The 25,582-nt window shown below is 47.2% G+C and overlaps 1 protein-coding gene across 8 annotated transcripts in view; it reads right to left on the bottom strand.

The window, feature by feature from the left end:
- TNFRSF14 (TNF receptor superfamily member 14) overlaps positions 1 to 25,582 on the bottom strand; it is a 465,083-nt gene that overhangs the window by 181,070 nt on the left and 258,431 nt on the right. For all 8 annotated transcript variants that reach the window (XR_011204948.1, XM_069239916.1, XM_069239910.1 and 5 more), the window contains one exon: positions 8,909 to 9,040. Coding sequence is in view for 7 of the 8 variants with exons in the window: in XM_069239916.1 (XP_069096017.1) it covers positions 8,909 to 9,040 (132 nt within the window). In the remaining variant the exon portion in view is untranslated. The remainder of the gene's footprint in view (positions 1 to 8,908; positions 9,041 to 25,582) is intronic.

The raw sequence follows: 25,582 nt of genomic DNA, 5'->3' as shown, positions 1-25,582 counted from the left end.
TCTCCAAACAGCACGTTTTCTAATGTTTCAGAAACAGAAGGCAGATGTATTAATGGCATAATATTACGTGGAAGGGTTGGAACACAAATGTTTCAGGTATCACAACCAATCAATTAGTTTGTGCAACACCACTAGAAACTCCTACTTCCTGATTAAGGATGCTTCTAAAGTACAGAAATAGAATGATTTGTTGAACTACTAGCAGAGCTTGACTAAGTAGCCTTAACATGGTTACAAGTAACACAGAGCAGAACAGATTAGACATTGACACAAAGAAAATTGTGGAGGCTGTATTTTCCTTGATCTTCTGAAAGAGAGGAAGACACATGCAGATGGAAGTTCTTACACCTAAAATAATAAGGTACTTTTCTGCAGCATTTCATGAACCACCGTCAATGCAGCCTGGTGCAGTCAAGTTATGCTAACTAAGCACACTGAAATTAATCAATATTTTATATCAAATGAAATCTCCCTAACATAAAATGGATATTGCATGATTTCTGTTGGCTTATGATATTATCGACCTTACTAGACTTTAGACGAGCTGCAGACTTAGCATAGGGAGAGCATATGAGGTTCCAAATGCCATAAACAGATTGGTACAATGGTGTAGACAGAGACCACTGCCACTTTGATCCTCTTGGTGTCTAATGACAATGCGAGAAAGGCACAAAGTTCTCCAGCACCCTATTCCTTGCCTTCCTTCTTCCCCTCCTCCAAGTTTACAATCTTACTAGTGTCACCAGTCAAGTATATCTTGTATACCCCCAGCCTCCTGGTCAGGAGTATTGTGGGGGCTGCAATTAGTATTGCAGTCTGTGACCCAGTGATGGTGATAAATACCAGAGCTATGGCCAAAGGCAAGGGTCCAGTGCTGGAAAATTATCACCTGTGATCCTCGCACGCATACTAGAGGAAGCGAAAGTCAAAAGTTAGAAACAAGCTGCTGGAAATAAGCAGAATAAAATAAGGCACCACATTTCTGCAGTGATCTTTGCATCAGCTTACACATCAAAGTCTTTCAGACCTTACCCCTCAGATCAATCAATCAATTATAGCATTTGTAAAGCGTAGCACTATCACCCTTAAGGTTATCTCGGCGCTGAGGGTGCCATGCCTCAGTCGAAAAGTCAAGTCTTGAGTCTCCTTCTGAAGTCTGCCAGGGAGGGAGCTGTTCGGAGATGGAGGAGCAGGCTGTTCCAGGACTTGGCTGCTGTTTAGGAGAAGAAGCGGCATCCGCTGAGGCTCTGATGGGTGCAGGTGGGTGAGCGAGGTTTAACAAGTCGGAGCACTGTTGTTTTGCTGGGACGTAGAACCTCAGTCGATATAGGCGGCCCTAAGTTGATGAGGGCCTTGTATGCGAGTGTGAGGATTCTGAATTGGCATCTCTTCTCAACGGGCAGCCAGTGGAGGTTCCGGAGGTGTGGGGTGATGACTGAGCGTTTGCTGAGGTTGCAGATGAGTCTGGCTGCCGTGTTCTTTAGAGTCTGGACTCCTTTAATTAGCTGGGTGGTCTCTCCAGCGTAGAGAGCGTTGCCATAGTCGAGGCGGCTGGTGACCATAGCATGAATGACTGTCTTTCTGGTGCTGATAGGGGTCCATTTGAAGATTCGGCAGAGCATACAGAGGATGTAGAAGCAGGAGGAGGCGACTGAGTTTACTGGTCGATTCATGGATGGTTGGCAGTTGAGGATGATGCTGAGGTTTTGTGCATGGTCTGATGGAAAGAGCGTTGGTATGAGTTCTGCTTGCCACCAGCTGTGATCCATTACAGAGGTGATCTTCCCGAATATCAGGACTTCTGTTTTGCTGGTGTTTAGTTTGAGGCTGCTGTTTTTTCATTCATGTTGCTACGTTGGACATAGTGCTACGAAAATTGGCTTTGGCGCTGAGGGGGGCTTTGGTGAGGGAGGGGATTAGTTGAGAGTTGTTGGCATAGGAGACTATATTGAGTCTGTAGGATCTGATGATATCTGCAAGGGGGTCATGTAGATGTTGAACAGGGTTGGGCTGTGTAAGGATCCGTGAGGTATGCAGCAGGTGATGTTCTTGGGTGGAGAAGTGAAAAGAGGAAAGCGGATGCTCTACCCACAACATGAGAGGAAAGAGGTGACGCACTTAAGGGTGTTTTGTTGAATGCCTACGTTGGGGAGTCGATTGAGCAGAGTGTGGTTGGAGACCATTTCAAACACGGCAGAGAGATCCAGAAGAATCAGAGCTACTGACTCTCCTCATTCGAGGAGGGTCTGATGTCATCAGTAGTGGCAATCATTGCAGTCTCCGTGGTTGTGAGGTGTCGAGAAGGTGGTTTTGTTCGAGGTAGTCGGTGAGCTGTTGGTTGATGGCTTTCTCAAGCACTTTGGCCTGGAAGCAGAATAGGAAGATCAGTCTGTAGATTTTGAAGTCGCTGGGATCGACAGAGGGTTTATTTAGGAAGTGTCTGACCTTTCCGTGCTTCCATTCATCAGTTCCATGCTAATAGTGTTGGCTCCAAGGTTGAAAAGCCGGTGTGGCAGGAGTCAGTGGGTGCCCTGAAGTGGATGGATGACAGGATGGCTGCGGTGGTCTGTGAGGTAATCTAAGACCAGGAGGTTATCGTGCAGCTAGTGTTCGCTGCTTGAGAGATGTTGTCTAGGCTGGAGGTGGAAGGTTGGGGGTCGAAACTGTTGTACATGGTGGTAATCTTGCTGTGGAAGTAGTCGGAGAGGATGTCACATAGTTCCTGGGATGGGTAGATGGAGGTCTCTGTTATGATTGTGAAGAGTTATTTTGTGTGGCTGGCTGTGGTGTCGATGCAGGCAGTGATTGCAGTTCTTTTTGCTGCCTTGATGTGGTGGTGGTAGTAGTTGAGGGCTGTAGGAAAGTACCATCTTGCCTGGCATGTTACCCCCATTTTTCACTGTATATATGTTGTTTTAGTTGTATGTGTCACTGGGACCCTGGTAACCCAGGGCCCCAGTGCTCATAAGTGTGCCTGAATGTGTTACCTGTGTAGTGACTAACTGTCTCACTGAGGCTCTGCTAATCAGAACCTCAGTGGTTATGCTCTCTCATTTCTTTCCAAATTGTCACTAACAGGCTAGTGACCATTTTTACCAATTTACATTGGCTTACTGGAACACCCTTATAATTCCCTAGTATATGGTACTGAGGTACCCAGGGTATTGGGGTTCCAGGAGATCCCTATGGGCTGCAGCATTTCTTTTGCCACCCATAGGAAGCTCTGACAATTCTTACACAGGCCTGCCACTGCAGCCTGAGTGAAATAACGTCCACGTTATTTCACAGCCATTTTACACTGCACTTAAGTAACTTATAAGTCACCTATATGTCTAACCTTTACCTGGTAAAGGTTAGGTGCAAAGTTACTTAGTGTGAGGGCACCCTGGCACTAGCCAAGGTGCCCCCACATTGTTCAGAGCCAATTCCCTGAACTTTGTGAGTGCGGGGACACCATTACACGCGTGCACTACCTATAGGTCACTACCTATATGTAGCTTCACAATGGTAACTCCGAATATGGCCATGTAACATGTCTATGATCATGGAATTGCCCCCTCTATGCCATCCTGGCATAGTTGGCACAATCCCATGATCCCAGTGGTCTGTAGCACAGACCCTGGTGCTGCCAAACTGCCCTTCCTGGGGTTTCAATGCAGCTGCTGCTGCTGCCAACCCCTCAGACAGGCATCTGCCCTCCTGGGGTCCAGCCAGGCCTGGCCCAGGATGGCAGAACAAAGAACTTCCTCTGAGAGAGGGTGTGACACCCTCTCCCTTTGGAAAATGGTGTGAAGGCAGGGGAGGAGTAGCCTCCCCCAGCCTCTGGAAATGCTTTCTTGGGCACAGATGTGCCCAATTCTGCATAAGCCAGTCTAAACCGGTTCAGGGGACCCCTTAGCCCTGCTCTGGCACGAAACTGGACAAAGGAAAGGGGAGTGACCACTCCCCTGACCTGCACCTCCCCTGGGAGGTGTCCAGAGCTCCTCCAGTGTGCTCCAGACCTCTGCCATCTTGGAAACAGAGGTGCTGCTGGCACACTGGACTGCTCTGAGTGGCCAGTGCCACCAGGTGACGTCAGAGAGTCCTTGTGATAGGCTCCTTCAGGTGTTGCTAGCCTATCCTCTCTCCTAGGTAGCCAAACCCTCTTTTCTGGCTATTTAGGGTCTCTGGGGAAACTTTAGATAGCGAATGCATGAGCTCAGCCGAGTTCCTCTGCATCTCTCTCTTCACCTTCTGATAAGGAATCGACTGCTGACCGCGCTGGAAGCCTGCAAACCTGCAACATAGTAGCAAAGACGACTACTGCAACTCTGTAACGCTGATCCTGCCGCCTTCTCGACTGTTTTCCTGCCTGTGCATGCTGTGGGGGTAGCCTGCCTCCTCTCTGCACCAGAAGCTCCGAAGAAATCTCCCGTGGGTCGACGGAATCTTCCCCCTGCAACCGCAGGCACCAAAAAGCTGCATTACCGGTCCCTTGGGTCTCCTCTCAGCACGACGAGCGAGGTCCCTCGAATCCAGCGACTCTGTCCAAGTGACCCCCACAGTCCAGTGACTCTTCAGTCCAAGTTTGGTGGAGGTAAGTCCTTGCCTCACCTCGCTGGGCTGCATTGCTGGGAACCGCGACTTTGCAGCTACTCCGGCCCCTGTGCACTTCCGGCGGAAATCCTTTGTGCACAGCCAAGCCTGGGTCCACGGCACTCTAACCTGCATTGCACGACTTTCTAAGTTGGTCTCCGGCGACGTGGGACTCCTTTGTGCAACTTCGGCGAACACCGTTTCACGCATCCTCGTAGTGCCTGTTTCTGGCACTTCTCCGGGTGCTACCTGCTTCAGTGAGGGCTCTTTGTCTTGCTCGACGTCCCCTCTCTCTTCAGGTCCAATTTGCGACCTCCTGGTCCCTCCTGGGCCCCAGCAGCGTCCAAAAACGCCAAACGCACGATTTGCGACTAGCAAGGCTTGTTGGCGTCCTTCCGGCGGGAAAACACTTCTGCACGACTCTCCAAGGCGAGAGGGATCCGTCCACCAAAGGGGAAGTCTCTAGCCCTTTTCGTTCCTGCAGAAACCTCAGCTTCTTCTGTCCAGTAGAAGCTTCTTTGCACCCGCAGCTGGCATTTCCTGGGCATCTGCCCATCTCCGACTTGCTTGTGACTTTCGGACTTGGTCCCCTTGTTCCACAGGTACCCTAGATTGGAAATCCACAGTTGTTGCATTGCTGGTTTGTGTCTTTCCTGCATTATTCCTCTAACACGACTACTTTGTCCTTAGGGGAACTTTAGTGCACTTTGCACTCACTTTTCAGGGTCTTGGGGAGGGTTATTTTTCTAACTCTCACTATTTTCTAATAGTCCCAGCGACCCTCTACAAGGTCACATAGGTTTGGGGTCCATTCGTGGTTCGTGTTCCACTTTTGGAGTATATGGTTTGTGTTGCCCCTATCCCTATGTTTCCCCATTGCATCCTATTGTAACTATACATTGTTTGCACTGTTTTCTAAGACTATACTGCATATTTTTGCTATTGTGTATATATATCTTGTGTATATTTCCTATCCTCTCACCGAGGGTACACTCTAAGATACTTTGGCATATTGTCATAAAAATAAAGTACCTTTATTTTTAGTATAACTGTGTATTGTGTTTTCTTATGATATTGTGCATATGACACTAAGTGGTACTGTAGTAGCTTCACACGTCTCCTAGTTCAGCCTAAGCTGCTCTGCTAAGCTACCATTATCTATCAGCCTAAGCTGCTAGACACCCTATACACTAATAAGGGATAACTGGGCCTGGTGCAAGGTGCAAGTACCCCTTGGTACTCACTACAAGCCAGTCCAGCCTCCTACAAGGGCTGCCTTGTAGACCTCTCTGTCGGAGGGGTCCTTGGTCACGTGCCATTGTTTCTCGAGACAGTGGAGGTCGCATTTGGAGTTTCTGAGCTATGGGGTGTACCAGCTCACTGGTTCGGAGTTGTTGTTGGTTTTAGCTGGGTAACTCTGTTGGAGGATTTGGTGATCCAAGTGGTGAAGTTTGGGACTGCCTGGTTGATGCAGAGGTCTGTCGTGGGCTCAGGTTGTGCAGTGCCTAGGGCTTGTGTCAACAGGGTCTCGGTTACCTTGCCCCAGCTTTGGTGGAGGATCCTAAGGTGCTTGGAGGTAGTGTGCTGGAAATTGGAGATAGTAAAGTGGACAATGACGTGGTCGGTCCAGGTGAGTCCAGTTAAGTGGGTGAAACGGATTCTGTTGCGAGAGGTGAAGATGCCGTTGTTTGTGTCCAGCTTTGTGCGTGGGTTTGGTGACCAGTTTGGTGAGGTCGATGTTGCTGAGGTTTTCTATGAGGGATGTGGAATTGGTGTCATTGGGGTCGTTAAGGTGGAAATTGAGATCGCTGAGTAGGACGTAGTGGAAGGAGTCGATGGCAAGGAGGTTGGCGATGGTATTGCAGAAGCCTGACCATGGTCCCGGGGTCTGTATGCGAGGGTGCCTTGCATCATGGCATTGGCATCAGTCTGGAGTTGGAAGGTGAGGTGCTCCATCGATGTTGCTGAGGTTCTCTATGACGGATGTGGAGTTGGTGTCATTGGGGTCGTGAAGGTGGAAATTGAGATCGCTGAGTAGGACGTAGTGGAAGGAGTCGATGGCATCGCAGAAGCCTGGCTGTGGTCCCGGGGTCTGTATGCGAGGGTGCCTCGCATCATGGCATTGGCATCAGTCTGGAGTTGGAAGTTGAGGTGCTCCATGAGAGGCATTGGGTCGTCGTTGGTGATGGTGCATTGGATGGTTTCCTAGAAGATGTTGGCGATGCCCCCACCATGTTTGTTGTGCGGTCTCACTGTATTATCTTGTAGCCATCAGGGGAGACCGTGGCGATGTCAAGGTTTGAGGAGGGTGTTAGACATATTTCGATGATGAAGGCGATGCCCAGGTCATGGGTGGTGATGGTGTCCCAGATTTCCGTGGCGTGTTTGCATAAGGAGCAGGCGTTTAGTAGAATGCACTGGAGTGGTGCTTGGTTGTTTGCAGTCTTCTGTGTGGGCGCAGTATGGGCGTTAGTGTGCGCTGATGGGCCCGCGTTGAGGAGAAACGGCAGTTTAGACAGGTGAAAGGTTCTTTGGTTGAGCGTCGGGAGGCAGTGAAGCAGCTGTTGATGGGGTGTCTGACGTTTAGGGCCTGAAACTACTTGGTGGTGTAGCCGTGGTGGGTGGGAGGACCAGGGGTCCTGGTGCTGGGCGGGGCCATGTGCGGACGGGTGCAGGCGAGCTTGCCTTTGGCGCACCTCCAGCGCATGCGCCTCACACGGTCCCAGTGCAGCCTTCATTATATGTCCTGGGAGGTGTGAGGGGCTGGTGTGGGAGGTGGGAAGGTGGGAGGGCAGGAGCAGCAGTTGCGCGAAGGAGGCATCAGCAGGGGCGTCCACAGTTGCAATCAGACTCAGGAATGCGGTCGGAGCTGTTGCAATCAGGCTTAAGAATGCGGGCGGAGCTGTCGCAATTAAGTTCAGGAATGTGGATTGAGCTGTCAGCAGCAGGTAGGAGGGCTGTGGAGCTGATGGAGAGCTGTGACTGGCCCAATGAGTCAGGCACTTCTTACCGAGACCACACTGCATCCTCCATTATATGTCTTGGGGGGTGAGAGGGGCCGGGGTGGGAGTGGAGAAGGCAGGAGTGGAAGTGGTGAAAAGGAGGTTTTGGCAGGGTTGTCATCAGACACAATCAGGCTCAGGAATGCGGGTGGAGCAGTCGTAATGAGACTCAGGAATGCAGGCATAGCTGTTGCAATCAAGCTTGGGAATGCATGCAGACCTGTCACAATCAGGCTCAGTAGTGCAGGCGGATCTGTCAGCGGCAAGAAGGAGAGCCGTGGAGCGGCTGAGGAGCTGTTACTGGCCCAATGGGTGTCATGAACAATTTCCCCCCTTACTGCAAAGTTCACAAGGTACAATTTTAGTTCAGACATTTCTATCAGAATGGAAATTGGAAGTGTTTGATGTAATTTGGAAGCATACCAAAACGTATCTGACCTTATGTAACTACCAGCCCTGCTTTCAGGTTTTTGTCGGTGCACCAACTCACATGAAACCAGAATTCAGTTTTCTCCTGGAAAGGCAATGTTTGCCATCTCCTATACTGTAATCCACCCTATATCTTTTCTCATACTGTCTTTCTTCCATCCTCTACTCCCACAAGGACTGCTGTGTAACAGGGCAATCCAACATCAAAGGCTGTTTTTCAAACTTTATGCTCAATTCGCAAATACTCTGTGTATATAATTCCACTGTATGGCAAGAAAATATATAAAATCTAATCAAAAGAATCCTACCCTAACAAATAGGTTTTACAAATACAGAAGTTAAGTGATTGATATTCCACAACTATCAACTTACTATTGGGGCAAGTTTTTAGGTGATTCTGGGCCGGCCCGCTAAAAATAGGTGAGCGTCACAAATGTGTGTGTTTGTATTCACATACCCCTTTCCAGGTAGCTTCCACCCTCAAAAGCGAGTACATTTATTTTATTACGAACGGAGACAGTGTATTACCAAGCTGGATATGGTGATTAACACCAAAGTTTATAACTGGGGTTATAAGAATGGGTTTCTCTGTTTTGAAACAGAATTTTCCTTGCATTAAGATTAAAAAGTTCAATGGGAAACCCCACATTTGTTTGACATTTCCACAGGATACAATTTCCGCCTGGCAAGCACAACACATGTGGAAATGTTATGCAGATGATCACTCCTTGAAATCTACAACTGGTCTAAATATTAGTAGTACTCCTGAGATGAGAATTTCATAAAGGTTTGTACAAAACCAAGGAGAAATCCATCACTACCACAATTCTGATTCTTTCTCCAAGCACTTTGTGACTTATGCTGTATTATTCTGAACAAACTGAAACGCAAACATTCCTTACCAGAATCACAGCTTTTACATTTAAAACACTCTGTAAGGCCAGAAGGATGATCCATATATGTTCCTGCAATGCACGGAATGCAGGATGTAGCTCCAGATGTAGTAGTAGTGCAGGGTCTTTGTACTCTGTTGCCTAAAACAAACACAAGGATATTTGTTCCTTAAAACAAACATACTATTTAATTTATATTATGCAAACCATCTTGAATAAATAAAAAATCTACATCTTTCACTTATGTACTGGCTTTAAACTAAATGTGTCATGCGAAAAGTAGTTATACAGTAGTAATTCCAATTCACAAACCCATGAGTGAAAATCCCCACCTCTCATATTTTCTATGCGGAGATCCTCACACCTGTAATTTTACTACTTAGTAATAAATGTGGGACGGACAAGGGGGAGCATCTGGAAAATATAGAATACTTCCTACCAAATTGGAGGAGTTTAGGAAGGAGTAAGGCAGGGTTTACGAAGGGTTAAGGGGTTTAGGGAAGGGCAGACACCCACCCACAAAATAGTAAGCCAATTATTATTCACAAGCACGACTTCTAAAGATACTACAGCCAAAAACAATGCAAAACGGTATTTAATGTACTTCAGTTCAGACCTGGATTGATTACAGCACCACACATGAACAACAACTAGTACTAAAATACCCTCTCATACAAAATAATGGATGCAGAGACTTACAATAGAACCCTACATGAAACATTGTTAAAATGAAATAATTTAGTTCATTTGTAAAAAAAATATATACTTATATTTAATTAATGTCATAACATGATATATAAATAAAAATATATATTTTATAATAACATATTTATTAACCATTTTAGCTTTTAAAAATAAAAGTAACTAATTTCTGAAAATAATTGCATTAATTGAAATTCATTTTCTGCATATTTTGGAATTGTAAATACATAAATAGAAGCATTTTATTTTATGGGAGATGTTTGGAACTAAAAACGTAATTAATATTTTTAGTTTACTATTTATTAATATTTTTATTAATTTATTACTTAACTTAATTCAAAATGAAGTTAATAGGGTTGTAGAAGTTTTCACTGTGATAATCCTGGTTAGGCCATTTTCAGAGGGACTCTGTTGTTTTGTCAACTGTAATTTTGTACATATTTGTAATTTTTTATCGGTATGCATTATAGTTGTTAGCATATACGTGCTTCAGTAGGCCTGCGTTGGTTATGATGTTAAGTCAACGGTGAATGCTACAGACGTTACTGGTGCACTGGGGAAAAGTTACCGTAGATTTCTTAGGCTTGATCCGTTTATTATGAAAGGTTATGGTACATCCAGTAGGCCAGACTTACATATTGTAAAAAAATATTTGTTAAAGGCAATGGGCTGGCATGTTAGATTGTTATTACACTGTGGTCAAATCATGTAGGCAGATATTTTGTTAAATGGAGTATCACACATTATCATAGCAGGCAAGGGTTTTGTTACTGGTGACCTACTCAAACCAACCGCAGGGCTAGATCTGCAATCCTTATTAGACTCGGACGAGCTATTTTATATAGCGTTGAGAAGTGTAATTTTGTACATATTTTATTAATGAAAACCTGATGGTTGACTTGTGGGAAAGCATATGCTTAATGCAGTGGGCCGAGTTCGTTATAAAGACAAGCCAATGATACTGGTGAATCCGCTCATCCAGCCTCAAGGTTGCAGAGCCCCTTCCGAAAGCTACTATATAAGATATCTTAAGTACAGATCAGAGGCTTGATTTTTTTTCAGTATGTAAAAAAATATAAATGTTTATTTATGCCATATAAAAGAGAACCTAAAAGACCGGATCAAAGGTATAACGCAAACTAAAAGACCAATTCCTGTTTCGGAACAATTGCAGTCAGCATGTCGTTTCATCAGGGCAAGAGGTGTCTGGTAGATAAGGATCCAAGTTCATTTGCTGTAAAACCCTAGGAATAAACGTGCAGTTGAGCCACACAGCCCTGCTCATCAAAACTCCCAGGGACATCTCTGAGGTTGCTTTGCCACCATTTTCCGAGGAGGCACCAAGCTGGAGAAATCCATCCTTAACTTGAATTGCGCACTTCTTCAATTAGGCTCTCCAGTATCCTTCACTGTTGCAGTTGGTATACACAATTTGACAGTATGTAAAAATGACTCTACAATATTCTGTTGCAGAAGGAGAGAAAAATTAACGAGAAACGTCTGCATAATGCCCATTGTACAAAAGCTAGCCTTTTGAATAGGGGATACCTGGGAAATGTCCCTCTCTATGGGGGTCATTCTGACCCCGGCGGGCACAGCCTGCCGGGTGGACACCGCCCAAACACCGCACCGCGGTCAAATGACCGCGGCGGTGATCACAACTTTCCCGCTGGGCCGGCGGGCGATCTCAAGCAGATCGCCCGCCGGCCCAGCGGGAATGCCCCAGCAAAGATGAAGCCGGCTCTGAATGGAGCCGGCAGATTTGCTGGGGTGCGACGGGTGCAGTGGCACCCGTCGTGATTTTCAGTGTCTGCCAAGCAGACACTGAAAATCTTTATGGGGCCCTGTTAGGGGCCCCACGACACCCATTCCCGCCAGCCTCTTCCTGGTGGTGTAAACCACCAGGAACAGGCTGGCGGGAAGGGGGTCGGAATCCCCATGGCGGCGCTGCTTGCAGCGCCGCCATGGAGGATTCCTTTGGCCAGGGGAAAACCGCCGGTTTCCCTTTTCTGACCGTGGCTTTACCGCCGCGGTCAGAATTGGCCAGGAAGCACCGCCAGCCTGTTGGCGGTGCTTCCTCCGTCCCCGGCCCTGGCGGTCCATGACCGCCAGGGTCGGAATGACCCCCTATGTCCCAAGACATATGTAAGACCTAAGAATGTTCCAGTGTAAATGAAGAAACACAGATTTTCTCCACTAAATAACTACAGAATTTAGATTGTGTCTTATCGTTAAAAAACAAGAATAAGGACAGAGTGTCACTTATCGCATATTCCAAGCAGTGGTGAAATGTAAACTGATGGGGCCTCCCTGCAGAATACAGTTAGGGGACTCTCTGATTTCCATATCTTTCAAATATTTATAGGCCCTGCGATGAATGGGGCCCCTAAAAGGTTGGGCATTCCTGTTCATAGAGGCCAGCATTACACCCCTACCTTCAAGAAGAACCAGATGCGTCTGAAGAAAGACTAACCTGGCTGAGTTCTTCTCCAGAGGACATAAGGTAGAGTATAATGACAGCCAATCTAGAAGCTCAAGCAGGACCAAAAAATGTTTTCTTAAGATCTCTATCTATCCATCCATCCATCCATCCAGATAGATAGATAGACAGACAGATAGATAGATAGATTGATCTTAGGAAAAGCATTTTAAAATAAAGACAGACAGACAGACAGACAGACAGACAGACAGACAGACAGACAGATAGATAGATAGATAGATAGATAGATAGATAGATAGAAGAAAAAGCATGTCTTGTTGTTAACTTTGGCGCCATTTGACGAAGCTTCACAAAACTTTCCAAAAAAGTAATTCTCATCCACATTAGCTACTCAATGGACATTTTCCGGGAGATCTATCAAGCGGGGGTCGAGAAAAAGGGGGCTCCCAAATCACTTTTTCCACATTCATTTTTCTATAGGAAAACTGACCAGCGATACATCAAAAACTGCGAACCAAACTTACACCTAATCTGGCAGAAAGCAAGGGCTTAGTCCAGAAACCATGCTTTTTGTGATTTGGTGCTAATTCGTCCAGAAGTTTGAGAAATTAAGGCTCAAAAACCTTGCACTTTTCATGCTGTGGAGGATCCGCGGAGCTGACAGATCTTAAGATTAGATGTGATTGGCTGCTACTATTTCAATAAAGGTATGGCAGCAGTCCCTTTAGGACTCCAGGACTCAGTTTCCTGTCCTAAAGAACAAGTTACTTACCTTCGGTAATGCTTTTTCTGGTGGATACACTAGCTACCTGTGGATTCCTCACCTTATGAATTTGTCCTTGCGTCAGCATCCGACGGAAAGTTTTCTTCCTAGCTGTCCACATCGATGAGGACATCATAATGGCACGGCTCCACGTGACTCCGTCTGAGGTCAACGTGCCAATAAGAGGTCCTCGTCGGCATACTGACGTAAGTTTCACCTCATTTTTTACGTGCCTTTGAGGCGAGCAGGTGAGAACCAACTCTTCAAAAACCGTAAAGAAAGATACATATACACACACAATAACATTTTCCATTGAACCCATATATTTACATAGATACATAAAAATACATATATTTATATATATATATATATATATATATATATATATATATATGTATGTATATACACAAACATATCTCCAGATAAGCAAAAATCAACCACTGCAAGATAACTGAAATCAGGCAGGCAACAGGGAGGCGGGAGGGACTGTGAGGAATCCACAGGTAGCTAGTGTATCCACCAGAAAAAGCGTTAAGGAAAGGTAAGTAACTTGTTCTTCTGATGGATACAACTACCTCTGGATTCCTCACCTTATGAATAGAGTCCCAAAGCAGTACCGCACTCGGTGGTGGGTGCCCGCCTGATTACACTAAGAAATCTTGCAATACCGAACGAGCAAAATGACCATCCCTCCTCACTTCAGAGTCCAAACAATAATGTTATACGAAGGTATGGAGGGACACCCAACTTGCCGCTTTGCACTACTAATGGAACTCCTCTCGCTAGGGCCGAGGAAGCAGACTTAGCCCTAGTAGAATGGGCCCTGATACCTTCAGGAGGGACTTTCTTCGCCAGAGAGTAACAAATTTTTATACACAAGATGACCCACCTGGTGAGTGTTCGTTTCTGGACCGCTCTGCCCTTTCGCTGTCCAACATACCCTATGAACAGCTGATCATCCAAGCGAAAGTCTTTAGTCCTCTCCAGGTAGAAACTCAGCACCCTCTTAGGGTCCAGCCTATGGAGCCTCTCTTCATCTTTAGAAGGGTGGGGAGGAGGGTAGAACGAGGGAAAGGTAATAGACTGCCCTATATGAAAAGGAGTGACAACTTTTGTCAGAAAAGCCGCCCTGGTTTTCAGCACCACTTTATCAGGGAAGAACATGGTAAAAGGAGGTTTAACAGAAAGGGCTTGAAGCTCCCCAACCCTCCTAGCAGAAGTGATCGCAATTAAGAAAACAGTCTTTAAGACCAAGTATCTCAACGGACATGAATGCATGGGCTCGAAAGGTGAATCCATCAAAAACGTTAATACCAGATTCAAGTCCCACTGAGGCATGTGAAAGGGCATGGGAGGAAACTTATTCACTAAACCTTTAATAAACCTATTTACAATTGGAGATCTAAACAAAGAAGGTTGGTCCGGAAGGCAAAGAAAAGCCGACAGAGCCGCCAAATAACCTTTAACCGTAGCTACCGTGCAGCCTTACTTTGCTAAACTAAGAGCAAACAAAAGAATATCAGAAAGGTGGGCCTTCAAGGTATCTTTTTGATTCTCCCCACACCAAACCACAAATTTCGCCCACCTGCCGGCATAAATGGATTTAGTGGAGTGTCGCCTGGACGATAGAATAACATCCACTACATCCGGTGGGAGAGAAAACTAACTGAGGTTGCCCCGTTCAATCTCCAGGCATGAAGGTGCAGGCTCTGGAGGTGGGGGTGTAGAACCTGCCCCTGCGACTGTGAGAGGAGGTCAGCCCTGAGCGGGAGACGGAGCGGAGGGCACTGAGAGAGTTGAAGCAGGTCTGTATACCATACCCTTCTCGGCCAGTCCGGTGCCACCAAGAGGACTTGGGCCCGGTCTTGACGAACCTTCCTCAGAACCCGAGGAATCAAGGGTATGGGGGGAAACGCGTAAAGCAACTGGCCGCTCCAGGACATCTGAAACGCATCCCCCAATGCTCCTTGCAACGGATACTGGAGGCTGCAGAACAACGGGCAATGCGCGTTCTCTCGAGTGGCGAATAAATCCACCAGAGGAGTACCCCACATCCTGAAGATGTGGAGGACCAGCTCTGGATGGAGACGCCACTCGTGATCTATCGAGAAGTGACGACTGAGACCGTCCGCACGTACATTCAGAAAACCGGCCAAATAATTCGGTATTAAGCAAATCTGGTGGTCCTGCGCCCAGGGCCAGAGTCGCAGGGCTTCTCTGCAGAGAAGGTAAGACCCTACTCCTCCCTACTTGTTTATATACCACATCGCGGTAGTGTTGTCTGTTAAGATCTGAAATGACCGACCGCAAAGGGAAGGGAGGAAGGCTTTGAGCGCCAAATGTACCGCCCGCAATTCCAACAGATTAATATGCAACATCTGTTCCGCTGGAGACCAATGACCCTTGATCTCCAGGTCCCCCAGATGAGCTCCCCACCCTAGAGTTGAAGCATCCGATATCACTGTGGCCACCAGAGGTGGCAGTGAAAACGGTTTTCCTTGGGAAAGGTTGCCGTCCACTGCCCACCAATGAAGATCCGCTACAGCGTCCTTGGAGATCTTTATTGAACCCCTGAGATCTCTTTTGTGCTGAAACCACTGCCTGTGGAGGCACCACTGAAGAGCCAGCGAGCGTGAGTGACCAACAGAATGCAAGAAGCAAACAGACCTAGCAGGCGTAGGACCTTGAGGACTGGAACTGCCGCTCCAACTTGAAACAATGGAATCAGCGCCTGAATGTCCCGAATCCATTGAGGCGGGGGGTAGGCCCGAAACACTGTTGTGTCCAGCACTGCCCCTATGAACAGGAGGCGTTGAGAGGGCTCCACGGGAGATTTGGGCACATTTACAGAAAAACCCAGATCGAACAACAATTGGGTTGTCATTCGCATATGAGACAACTCAAGCTCTGGAGACTTGGCTTTGATGAACCAATCGTCCAGGTAGAGAAAAACCGCTACTTCCCTCCTTCTGAGATGTGCTGCAACAACCACCATCACCTTCGTAAAAACCCGAGGTGCTGAAGTAAGTCCAAACAGAAGGACCGCAAACTGGTTTTGTTGGGTTCCGACCACAAACCGGAGATACTTCCTGTGCGACTTGATTATCGGAACATGAAAGTACGCATCCTGCAAGTCGACAGACACCATCCAGTCTCCTTTGTTCAACGCAAATAGTACCTGCGCTAGGGTCAGCGTTTTGAATTTTCCTGCTTGAGGAACAAATTCAAAATCCTCAAGTCTAGGATCGGCCTTAAACGACCGTCCACTTTGGGAATCAGGAAATATCTTGAATAACACCCCTGACCCCTTTCCTGCTACGGCACCAACTCTATAGCGCCCTTTGCCAACATGGTTACAACCTCCTGTTGCAACAACAGAAGATGGTCTTCTGAACAAAAGGAGGGATGGGGGGGGGGGGGAGAAGGTGTAGGAAAGTACCATCTTGCCTGGCATGTTACCCCCATATTTCACTGTATATATGTTGTTTTAGTTGTATGTGTCACTGGGACCCTGCCAGCCAAGGTCCCAGTGCTCATAAGTGTGCCCTGTATGTGTTACCTGTGTGATGACTAACTGTCTCACTGAGGCTCTGCTAACCAGAACCTCAGTGGTTATGCTCTCTCATTTCTTTCCAAATTGTCACTAACAGGCTAGTGACCAATTTCACCAATTTACATTGGCATACTGGAACACCCTTATAATTCCCTAGTATATGGTACTGAGGTACCCAGGGTATAGGGGTTCCAGGAGATCCCTATGGGCTGCAGCATTTCTTTTGCCACCCATAGGGAGCTCTGACAATTCTTACACAGGCCTGCCACTGCAGCCTGAGTGAAATAACGTCCACGTTATTTCACAACCATTTACCACTGCACTTAAGTTACTTATAAGTCACCTATATGTCTAACCTTTACCTGGTAAAGGTTGGGTGCTAAGTTACTTAGTGTGTGGGCACCCTGGCACTAGCCAAGGTGCCCCCACATTGTTCAGGGCAAATTCCCCAGACTTTGTGAGTGCGGGGACACCATTACACGCGTGCACTATACATATGTCACGACATACGTATAGCGTCACAATGGTAACTCCGAACATGGCCATGTAACATGTCTAAGATCATGGAATTGTCGCCCCAATGCCATTCTGGCATTGGGGAGACAATTCCATGATCCCCCGAGTCTCTAGCACAGACCCGGGTACTGCCAAACTACCTTTCCCGGGGTTTCACTGCAGCTGCTGCTGCTGCTGCCAACCCCTCAGACAGGTTTCTGCCCTCCTGGGGTCCAGCCAGGCTTGGCCCAGGAAGGCAGAACAAAGGACTTCCTCAGAGAGAGGGTGTTACACCCTCTCCCTTTGGAAAAAGGTGTCAGGGCTGGGGAGGAGTAGCCTCCCCCAGCCTCTGGAAATGCTTTGATGGGCACAGATGGTGCCCATCTCTTCATAAGCCAGTCTACACCGGTTCAGGGATCCCCCAGCCCTGCTCTGGTGTGAAACTGGACAAAGGAAAGGGGAGTGACCACTACCCTGACCTGCACCTCCCCTGGGAGGTGCCCAGAGCTCCTCCAGTGTGCTCCAGACCTCTGCCATCTTGGAAACAGAGGTGCTGCTGGCACACTGGACTGCTCTGAGGGGCCAGGGCCAGCAGGTGACGTCAGAGACTCCTTCTGATAGGCTCTTACCTGTGTTGCTAGCCTATCCTCCTTCCTTAGTAGCCAAACCTCCTCTTCTGGCTATTTAGGGTCTATGCTTTGGGGAATTCTTTAGATAACGAATGCAAGAGCTCATCAGAGTTCCTCTGCATCTCTCTCTTCACCTTCTGCCAAGGAATCGACCGCTGACTGCTCTGGAGCCTGCAAAACTGCAACAAAGTAGCAAAGACGACTACTGTGAGCTTGTATCGGTGATCCGGCCGCCTTCTCGACTGTTTTCCTGGTGGTGCTTGCCGTGGGGGTAGTCTGCCTCCTCTCTGCACTAGAAGCTCCGAAGAAATCTCCCGTGGGTCGACGGAATCTTCCCCCTGCAACCGCAGGCACCAAAAGACTGCATCACCGGTCCTCTGGGTCCCCTATCAGCACGACGAGCGTGGTCCCTGGAACTCCGCAACTCTGTCCAAGTGACTCCCACAGTCCAGTGACTCTTAAGTCCAAGTTTGGTGGAGGTAAGTCCTTGCCTCCCCACGCTAGACTGCATTGCTCCGGCTCCTGTGCACTCTTCCAGGATTTCCTTTGTGCACAGCCAAGCCTGGGTCCCTGACATTCTAACCTGCAGTGCACGACCTCCTGAGTTGTCCTCCGGCGTTGTGGGAACTTCTTTTGTGACTTCGGGTGAGCTCCGGTTCACTCTTCTTCGTAGTGCCTCTTCCGGCACTTCTGCGGGTGCTGCTTGCTTCTGAGTGGGCTCCTTGTCTTGCTGGACGCCCCCTCTGTCTCCTCACGCAACTGGCGACATCCTGGTCCCTCCTGGGCCACAGCAGCATCCAAAAACCCTAACCGCGACCCTTGCAGCTAGCAAGGCTTGTTTGCGGCTTTTCTGCACGGAAACACCTCTGCAAGCTTTTTCACGACTTGGGACATCCATCCTCCAAAGGGGAAGTTCCTAGTCCTCTTCGTTCTTGCAGAATCCACAGCTTCTACCATCCGGTGGCAGCTTCTTTGCACCCACAGCTGGCATTTCCTGGGCATCTGCCCACTCCCGACTTGATCGTGACTCTTGGACTTGGTCCCCTTGTTCCACAGGTACTCTCGTCCGGAAATCCATCGTTGTTGCATTGCTGGTGTTGGTCTTCCTTGCAGAATTCCCGTATCACGACTTCTGTGCTCTCTTGGGAACTTTTCAGGGTCTTGGGGTGGGCTATTTTTCTAACCCTCACTGTTTTCTTACAGTCCCAGCGACCCTTTACAAGTTCACATAGGTTTGGGGTCCATTCGTAGTTCACATTCCACTTCTAGAGTATATGGTTTGTGTTGCCCCTATACCTATGTGCTCTCATTGCAATCTATTGTGACTGTACATCGCTTGCATTGCTTTCTATTGCTATTACTGCATATTTATGGTATTGTGTACATATATCTTGTGTATATTTGCTATCCTCATACTGGGGGTACTCACTGAGATACTTCTGGCATATTGTCATAAAAATAAAGTACCTTTATTTTTAGTATATCTGTGTATTGTATTTTCTTATGATATTGTGCATATGACACCAGTGGTATAGTAGGAGCTTTACACGTCTCCTAGTTCAGCCTAAGCTGCTCTGCTAAGCTACCCTTTTCTATCAGCCTAAGCTGCTAGACACCTCTTCTACACTAATAAGGGATAACTGGACCTGGTGCACAGTGTAAGTACCCCTTGGTACCAATACAAACCAGGCCAGCCTCCTACAGAAGGGAGGAGGGAAATCCTGAAAGGGGACAGCATAACCTTTTTCCACAATTCTTAGCACCCATCAGTCTGTTGTAATCGACTTCCATTTCTGTAGAAAAAGACTCAATCTTCCCCCTACAGGACTGCGACCTCCGAAAGGCAGAGCCACGAGCGAACCCCCGAAACCTGCAAAAAGGTCTATAAGATGTTGTAGCAGAGGTCTGTAAGCCTAAGGACTTAGCTGTTGCCCGACAGTCCTTAAACCGTTCAAGGGCAGAGTCCGCCTTGTCCCCAAACAGCTTTTCCCCATCAAATGGTAGATCCATTAAGGTGGATTGAACATCCGAAGAAAAACCAGAGGACCTTAACCAGGCATGCCTCCCAGTAGCCACAGATGTTCCCATGGCCCTGGCTATCGAATCCGAAGTGTCCAGGCCAGATTGTATAATTTGTTGAGCAGCCGCCAGCGCATCTATAAAAAGGGATCCAAACGACTTATGCATCTCCTGTGGCAGATCCTTTGCCATTTCCTTAGCCGAGTCCATAAGGGCGTGGACGTATCTGCCCAGCACACAGGTAGAATTAGTAGCCTTAAGCGCCATACTGCATGATGAAAAGATCTTCTTTGAAGACTGCTCCATCCTCTTGGACACCCTATCAGTTGGGACTCCAGGGAATGATCCAGGAGCAGACTTCGCGGAACATGACGCCTGGACTACTAAGCTTTCCGGAGTTGGATGTTGTGTTAGAAAAAACGGATCTCCTGGTGCGCCCCTATGTCTCCTCGCCACTGCCCTGTTCACTGCAGGAGTTGTTACTGGCTTCTTCCATAAGTCCAATATAGGTTCAGTTAAAGCCTCATTGAAAGGCAGCAAAGGTCAGCACTGGACGAAGAGGGATGCAGTACCTCTGTGAGGAGGTTAGTTTTCACCTCCGCCACAGACAAAGGCAAGTCCAGGAACTCTGCTGCCTTCCTTACCACTGTATGGAATGAAGCAGCCTCTTCTGTAAATTCCCCCGGAGACGCAATGTCCCACTCCGGGGAAGTATCCAGACCACTTGCAGTGGCTAGACCCTGGAACTCATCCGAAGGCTCAATCTCTCCGTCCTCCACCTGTCTATATTCCTCCTCCTCCAAAAGTTTTAATGCCTTCCTACGAGATCGAAGATGTGTCTCTAGGGCCGGCGTCGATAAAGAGTCCATTGACGCCGACGACTTCGAATCTCGAAAAGGCCCAGGAAGAGATGGATGACTCCTAGTGTCACCTGGCGCCGGCGCCAGCGAAGACCTCCGCAGAGTCGGTTGGCAGGAAGGCGATGGAGCCGGTCTGGAAGGAGACATCATCGGCGTCAGATGGCGCGGTGATTGAGTCGGCTGACGTGATGGTGGATCCACTGTGACAAGTGGTGAACTCCTGCTAGGGGATACCCTCGGCGCCGAACCGCCAGTCTCCGTAGGGCAAAAGGGCAAGAATGGAGCCGCCTTGTACGGCGCCGGAGAGCCCAAATCAAATGGCAATGGCCCAGTGGGACCCGCCGGTGCACCAGCAGGGGCCATGGATTGAAACACGGCATACATTGCATTCAAGAATGCAGCCGGATCCGTCCCTGGAGCCGGGAAAGCCGGGTATTGTTGAGCAGAGGTCTGCTGCACATCAGGCTCCGATGAACGACCTCAAAGACAGATGGCGCTGGTGACAACTCCGGACTCCTGGGCTGAGGCGTCACAGTAGGGCTCATCTCCCATGTCTTCTGGCGTCGAGAAGACCGAGACCTCTACCTCAACCTCGATCGGCTCCGCTCCGACCGGCGCCGAGAGTCATGACGGCGCTGAGAGTCATGATGACGCTGCTTCTTATGCTTCTTGGGTGAAGCATGGGAGGAATCCTTTTTATGGCCCTTCTTCGCTTTTGCTAGGAAAAGCTTTGCCTCACGCTCTTTCAGAGCTTTTGGGTTCATGCTCTGGCACGAAGAGCATCCTTCCACATCACGCTCTGAACTAAGGCACCAAATACAATCCGAATGGGGGGTCGGTCACTGACATCCGACCCCCGCATTCTCTACACGGCTTGAAACCGGACTTTTTTGGAGGCGACATTGTAACCATCAAAAAGCACTACAGTTATCAACGAGCCAGGAAGAAAAACCATTGGCGTCGAAGGCACGGAAAAAAGGAAAACTGACGTCAGTACGCCGACGAGGACCTCTTATTGGCACGTTGACGTCAGACGGAGTCACGTGGAGCCGTGCCATTTTGACGTCCTCGACGTGGACAGCTAGGAAGAAGACTTTCCGTCAGATGCTGAGGCAAGGACGAATTCATAAGGTGAGGAATCCACAGGTAGTTGTATCCATCAGAAAAAATGTTTAAAAAACTGTATAGGGAGAGTAGGGATACCCTGCCCCTTACACCTGGTGGGAGGGGGGGGTCCCAGAAAGACCACCGGTGCTAAAAAAATAAAAAAAATGTTTTCACATTTTACAGCAAATTTGTTGTGGATTCGTGAATTCTCTGTAGTTTTTTTTTTTTAAAGCACAGACTCCCCCCGGAGTGTGCTAAGGTTCGGGGAAGAGGTGCAATCAATTGCATAGGGGAGGGACCATGCAGCCCCTCCCTCCCCAAGCCTCCTTGAGGCCACATGGACCCCATCCCCCTGACTGTATTATACTATATACCAGGGGACCCATGCCCTGGGAAAAGCTCACTGACTGTGTGTCTAGAACCCAATCCGCCAAGACACTATGGTTCTCCTGCCCCCTAGAGCACCACGAGGGAAACCTAATATGATATTACTCGACATGAGCAAAAAGCTGGTCCGGAAGGTGGGAGCACATATGTTTCTTCCTGCCCATGCTCTCATGGACAGGGTAACTTAGAACTGCTCCCGCCCAGCAGGGTTGAAAGAAAAGCTACTTCTGCCAGGTTAGAACAATGCCAGCTCCTCAACACGGGACATGCTGTGGAGGGACAAGAGTGAGCACAGTGGTACCTCAGAATTCAATATTTTTAAAAAAGTTGCAGTCTCCCGAGTAACCCTGTGAATGGGGCTTCTTGCAGGAAGCTGGCTGGGCACCTGCTTCCCCCAGCCTCCCTCTTAAGTGTTGGAAGGATCCTCAAGAGGGCACCTGATGACCCCCAATGAAACTTAAACATGTAGGTGTCCCAGCTGGTCATCAGGACACCTCAAAAATAAATTTAAACAATACATGAATAATAAATGAGCAGCAGAAGCCACTCTATTATTCACTTTCTAAGTAAGAAGCACCACATACTGCCCTGGTAGAGCTTCCCATTTACATTGTTTTAGATCCTGGTGGTGACCTTGGGAACCACCAAGCATTTTCTTAAAGTTTTGGGGAACTGCAAGGAGTGCTGCAACCCTCCAGCAAAATTAAAACAAAAACAGTAAGTTTCCTTGGTCATAAAATCCATGACTGCAGGATAGATCACCATATTTTTAAAGCACTCCCAGCTGGAGCTCTATGCTCTTCAGTTGGTGTGTAGAGTCCCCTGGTGGCTGTTTTTATGGCTGCATTTTAAAGGCTGAAAAAATGGTGAAAGAAAGATTCAAAGATATGTTGATAGTTTTTAATAAAACTTTATTAATTTTTTTAACAATCACTTTTTATTTTTTGGTGTTCTGACCCTTTGACAAAGTCAGTAGATCTACATTGTTTAAAATGACACCCTTTATACTGTAACGTAACAGTTATCCCTGTGTGCCTGAGGGAGTTTGGGAATGAGGCCCTGCTTCCAACCTTATGCTGTGCACGGCAGAAGGCCAGCCCCATGCCTTTGACCCTGTTTGGCACAGGTTTAAGGTTGCATATGGTAATAAAATATTACTTTATTAAAAAAACAAAAAACAAATAAAATAAAACTGAAATCCACTGAAAAAGTGACGTTATAGTTAGGTATGGTAAAAATATCTAATTGTGCACTAAAGAAACATATAAACTTGCTGAAATAAAACAAAGGTTAATGGCATGTTATAATTCTGTCAGTAAAAACATACTATTTTAAACAAACAACACCACTGATATTAACTGTTATTCGTTATCTCAAGTAACTATAATTCCCGCCCACGTCATGCATTGCTCATGACCTCACACATTACATCACTCATGACATGTTCTATGACATCACTGATAAAAATTAATGCAACATCTGAAATGACATCATTGAAGACAGCACTGTGCATGGTGGTAGGCACGTTGTAGCTACTGTAGGGAACGAGTTAAAGTTATGTGAGATAACTATAGGTGATGAATTCCAGTTGTTTTATTAATTAAAAACAGTAGGTTGTTACTCACATTTTTACCCAACTAGAAGGTCCCTTTAACCTCTATTTTTTCAGGGAATATATATATATATATATATATATATATATATATATATATATATATATATATATAGTTAAAAATATGGTGTGGCCTATCATTGTAGAGTATGGTATGATACGTTATGGTATGGCCTGTCAAATAGTATGGTCTGGTATGGTGCAGTATGGTATGGCCTATCATTTTATAGTGTGGTTTGGCCTGCCACTGTGTAGTGTGGCCTGTCGTTGTTTAGTATGGGATGGTATGGCCGGATACTGTATGGTACAGTGTGATATAGTGTTCTCTCACTGTATAGCATGGTATGGTCTGGTATGATATGGTAAGTCATTGTTTGGTATGGTACGGCCTGTCAATGTATGGTACAGTACGGCCTGCCAATGTACTTTATGGTATGGAATGGGCTGTCATTCTATAGTCAGGTACGTTATGGTATTCCTTGTTATTGTAGGGTATGGTATGGCCTGTCAGTGTATAGTATGTTATCGCCTGTCGTCGTATAGTGTGGTATATGCTCTCGTTGTATGGTATGGCCAGTCATTGCACAGTATGGTATGGCTTGTCTTTTTATAGTATGGCTCTGATTGTGATAGTATGGTATGCTACCACCTGTCACTGGATAGGATGGCATGGTATGGCCTGTCATTGTATGGTATGGTAAAGTATGATCTATTATAGTGTAGTATTGTATGTTATTCCCTGTCATTGTATGGTATGGCATGGCCTGTCATTGTATAATATGGCATAGTATGGTCATTGTATAAAATGGTATGGTATGGCTGGTCATTGTATAGTATAGTATGGATGGTATGGTTTGGCCGTCATTGCTATGTTATATGTATTTTATACTATGCTATCACCTGTGAGAGTATCCTGGCACTTCGCAGGATGTGTGAGTCTAGCCCAGGGGAGGTGGGGACTTACTTGAAGAGCCAAGTCTTAAGCTTCTTGTTGAAGTCAAGAACAGAGGAATAAGTTCTGATGTGAAGTGTGAGGTTGTTCCAAGCTTTGGCAGCGATATATGAGAACAATCGACCTTGGGAACTGCGTTTGTGAATGCGTGGAACATGTGCTGGAAAGAATCTGGCAGATCAGAGGTGCCTGGAGAGTTCATGGAAGTTCGTGAATGTTCAGGTAGGTTAGGCCTTTGTAGCTTTGTAGCTTGACCTTATGGTACTTGTGAATGAAGAGCCAGTGGAGCTCCCAAAGGTGTGATGCAGTCTGGCAGCTGTGATCTGGATGCTCTCCAGTTCTCTCTGTGAGTTGCTTAGTGATTCCTGCTCAGAAGGAGTTCCCAAAGTCCAGTCTGCTGGTGATGAGGGTTTGGGTGGCGGTATATCTGGTGTTGTCTGGTAAATTAAGTTATGTGTATTTGTAAATCGCATTATCACCCGCTATGCAGTTCTAGTGCTGAGCAGGTGCGTGTTCCTAGCCCTGCCTATGGTAGGTTGGTTAATTGCTTGTAGTGGAAGAAGGGAGGAGGGGACTGTGGTGTGTATTGGGAGAATGTCCCATGGCTTAGAAGCAATGTAAGAGTCCTCCTGTCCTCCTGATCTGATTCTGATTATGCATGGAATATGTGTGAGTAGGAGTCCTATGGAGTGGGGTGTCTGGTTGGTTGGAAGGAAGGAGATTCAATTATTCAGGAAGGTGAAGGCTAAGGTCTGTAGTGCCTTGAATGTGTATGAGGAGTTTGAAATTGTAGCATTTGTGTATCAGGAGCCAGTGGAGCTTCCTTAGGTGTAGTGTGACAAGACTGCGTGGGAGGTTCAGGATGAGTCTGGCTGCCAGACTTCTGGATTGTTTGTAGTCTTCTAATGGGTTGCTTGGTGATTTCGTGTAGTCAAAATTGCTGGCGACTAGGGCTTGTATTACAATCCCATAATACCCTATGATGATCGATACATGGCGGACGGGATATCCATCACGTTTGTGACAGGGTAACCCGTCTGACAAATTCCAAATCAGGCCCTAAAATTGATGTGGTATCCCTAGAAACGAATCTGCTTCGCGCAGATCATCAGAAGCAGACGGAGCAGGTGGATGACGCAGAGCCCTCATAATGTCCATGCAGCC

Source organism: Pleurodeles waltl, chromosome 6 (assembly GCF_031143425.1).
Source record: "Pleurodeles waltl isolate 20211129_DDA chromosome 6, aPleWal1.hap1.20221129, whole genome shotgun sequence".
NCBI classification, from domain to species: Eukaryota; Metazoa; Chordata; class Amphibia; order Caudata; family Salamandridae; genus Pleurodeles; species Pleurodeles waltl.
Note: the sequence above shows the minus strand (reverse complement) of the source record. Positions and strands in the feature narration are given on the sequence as shown.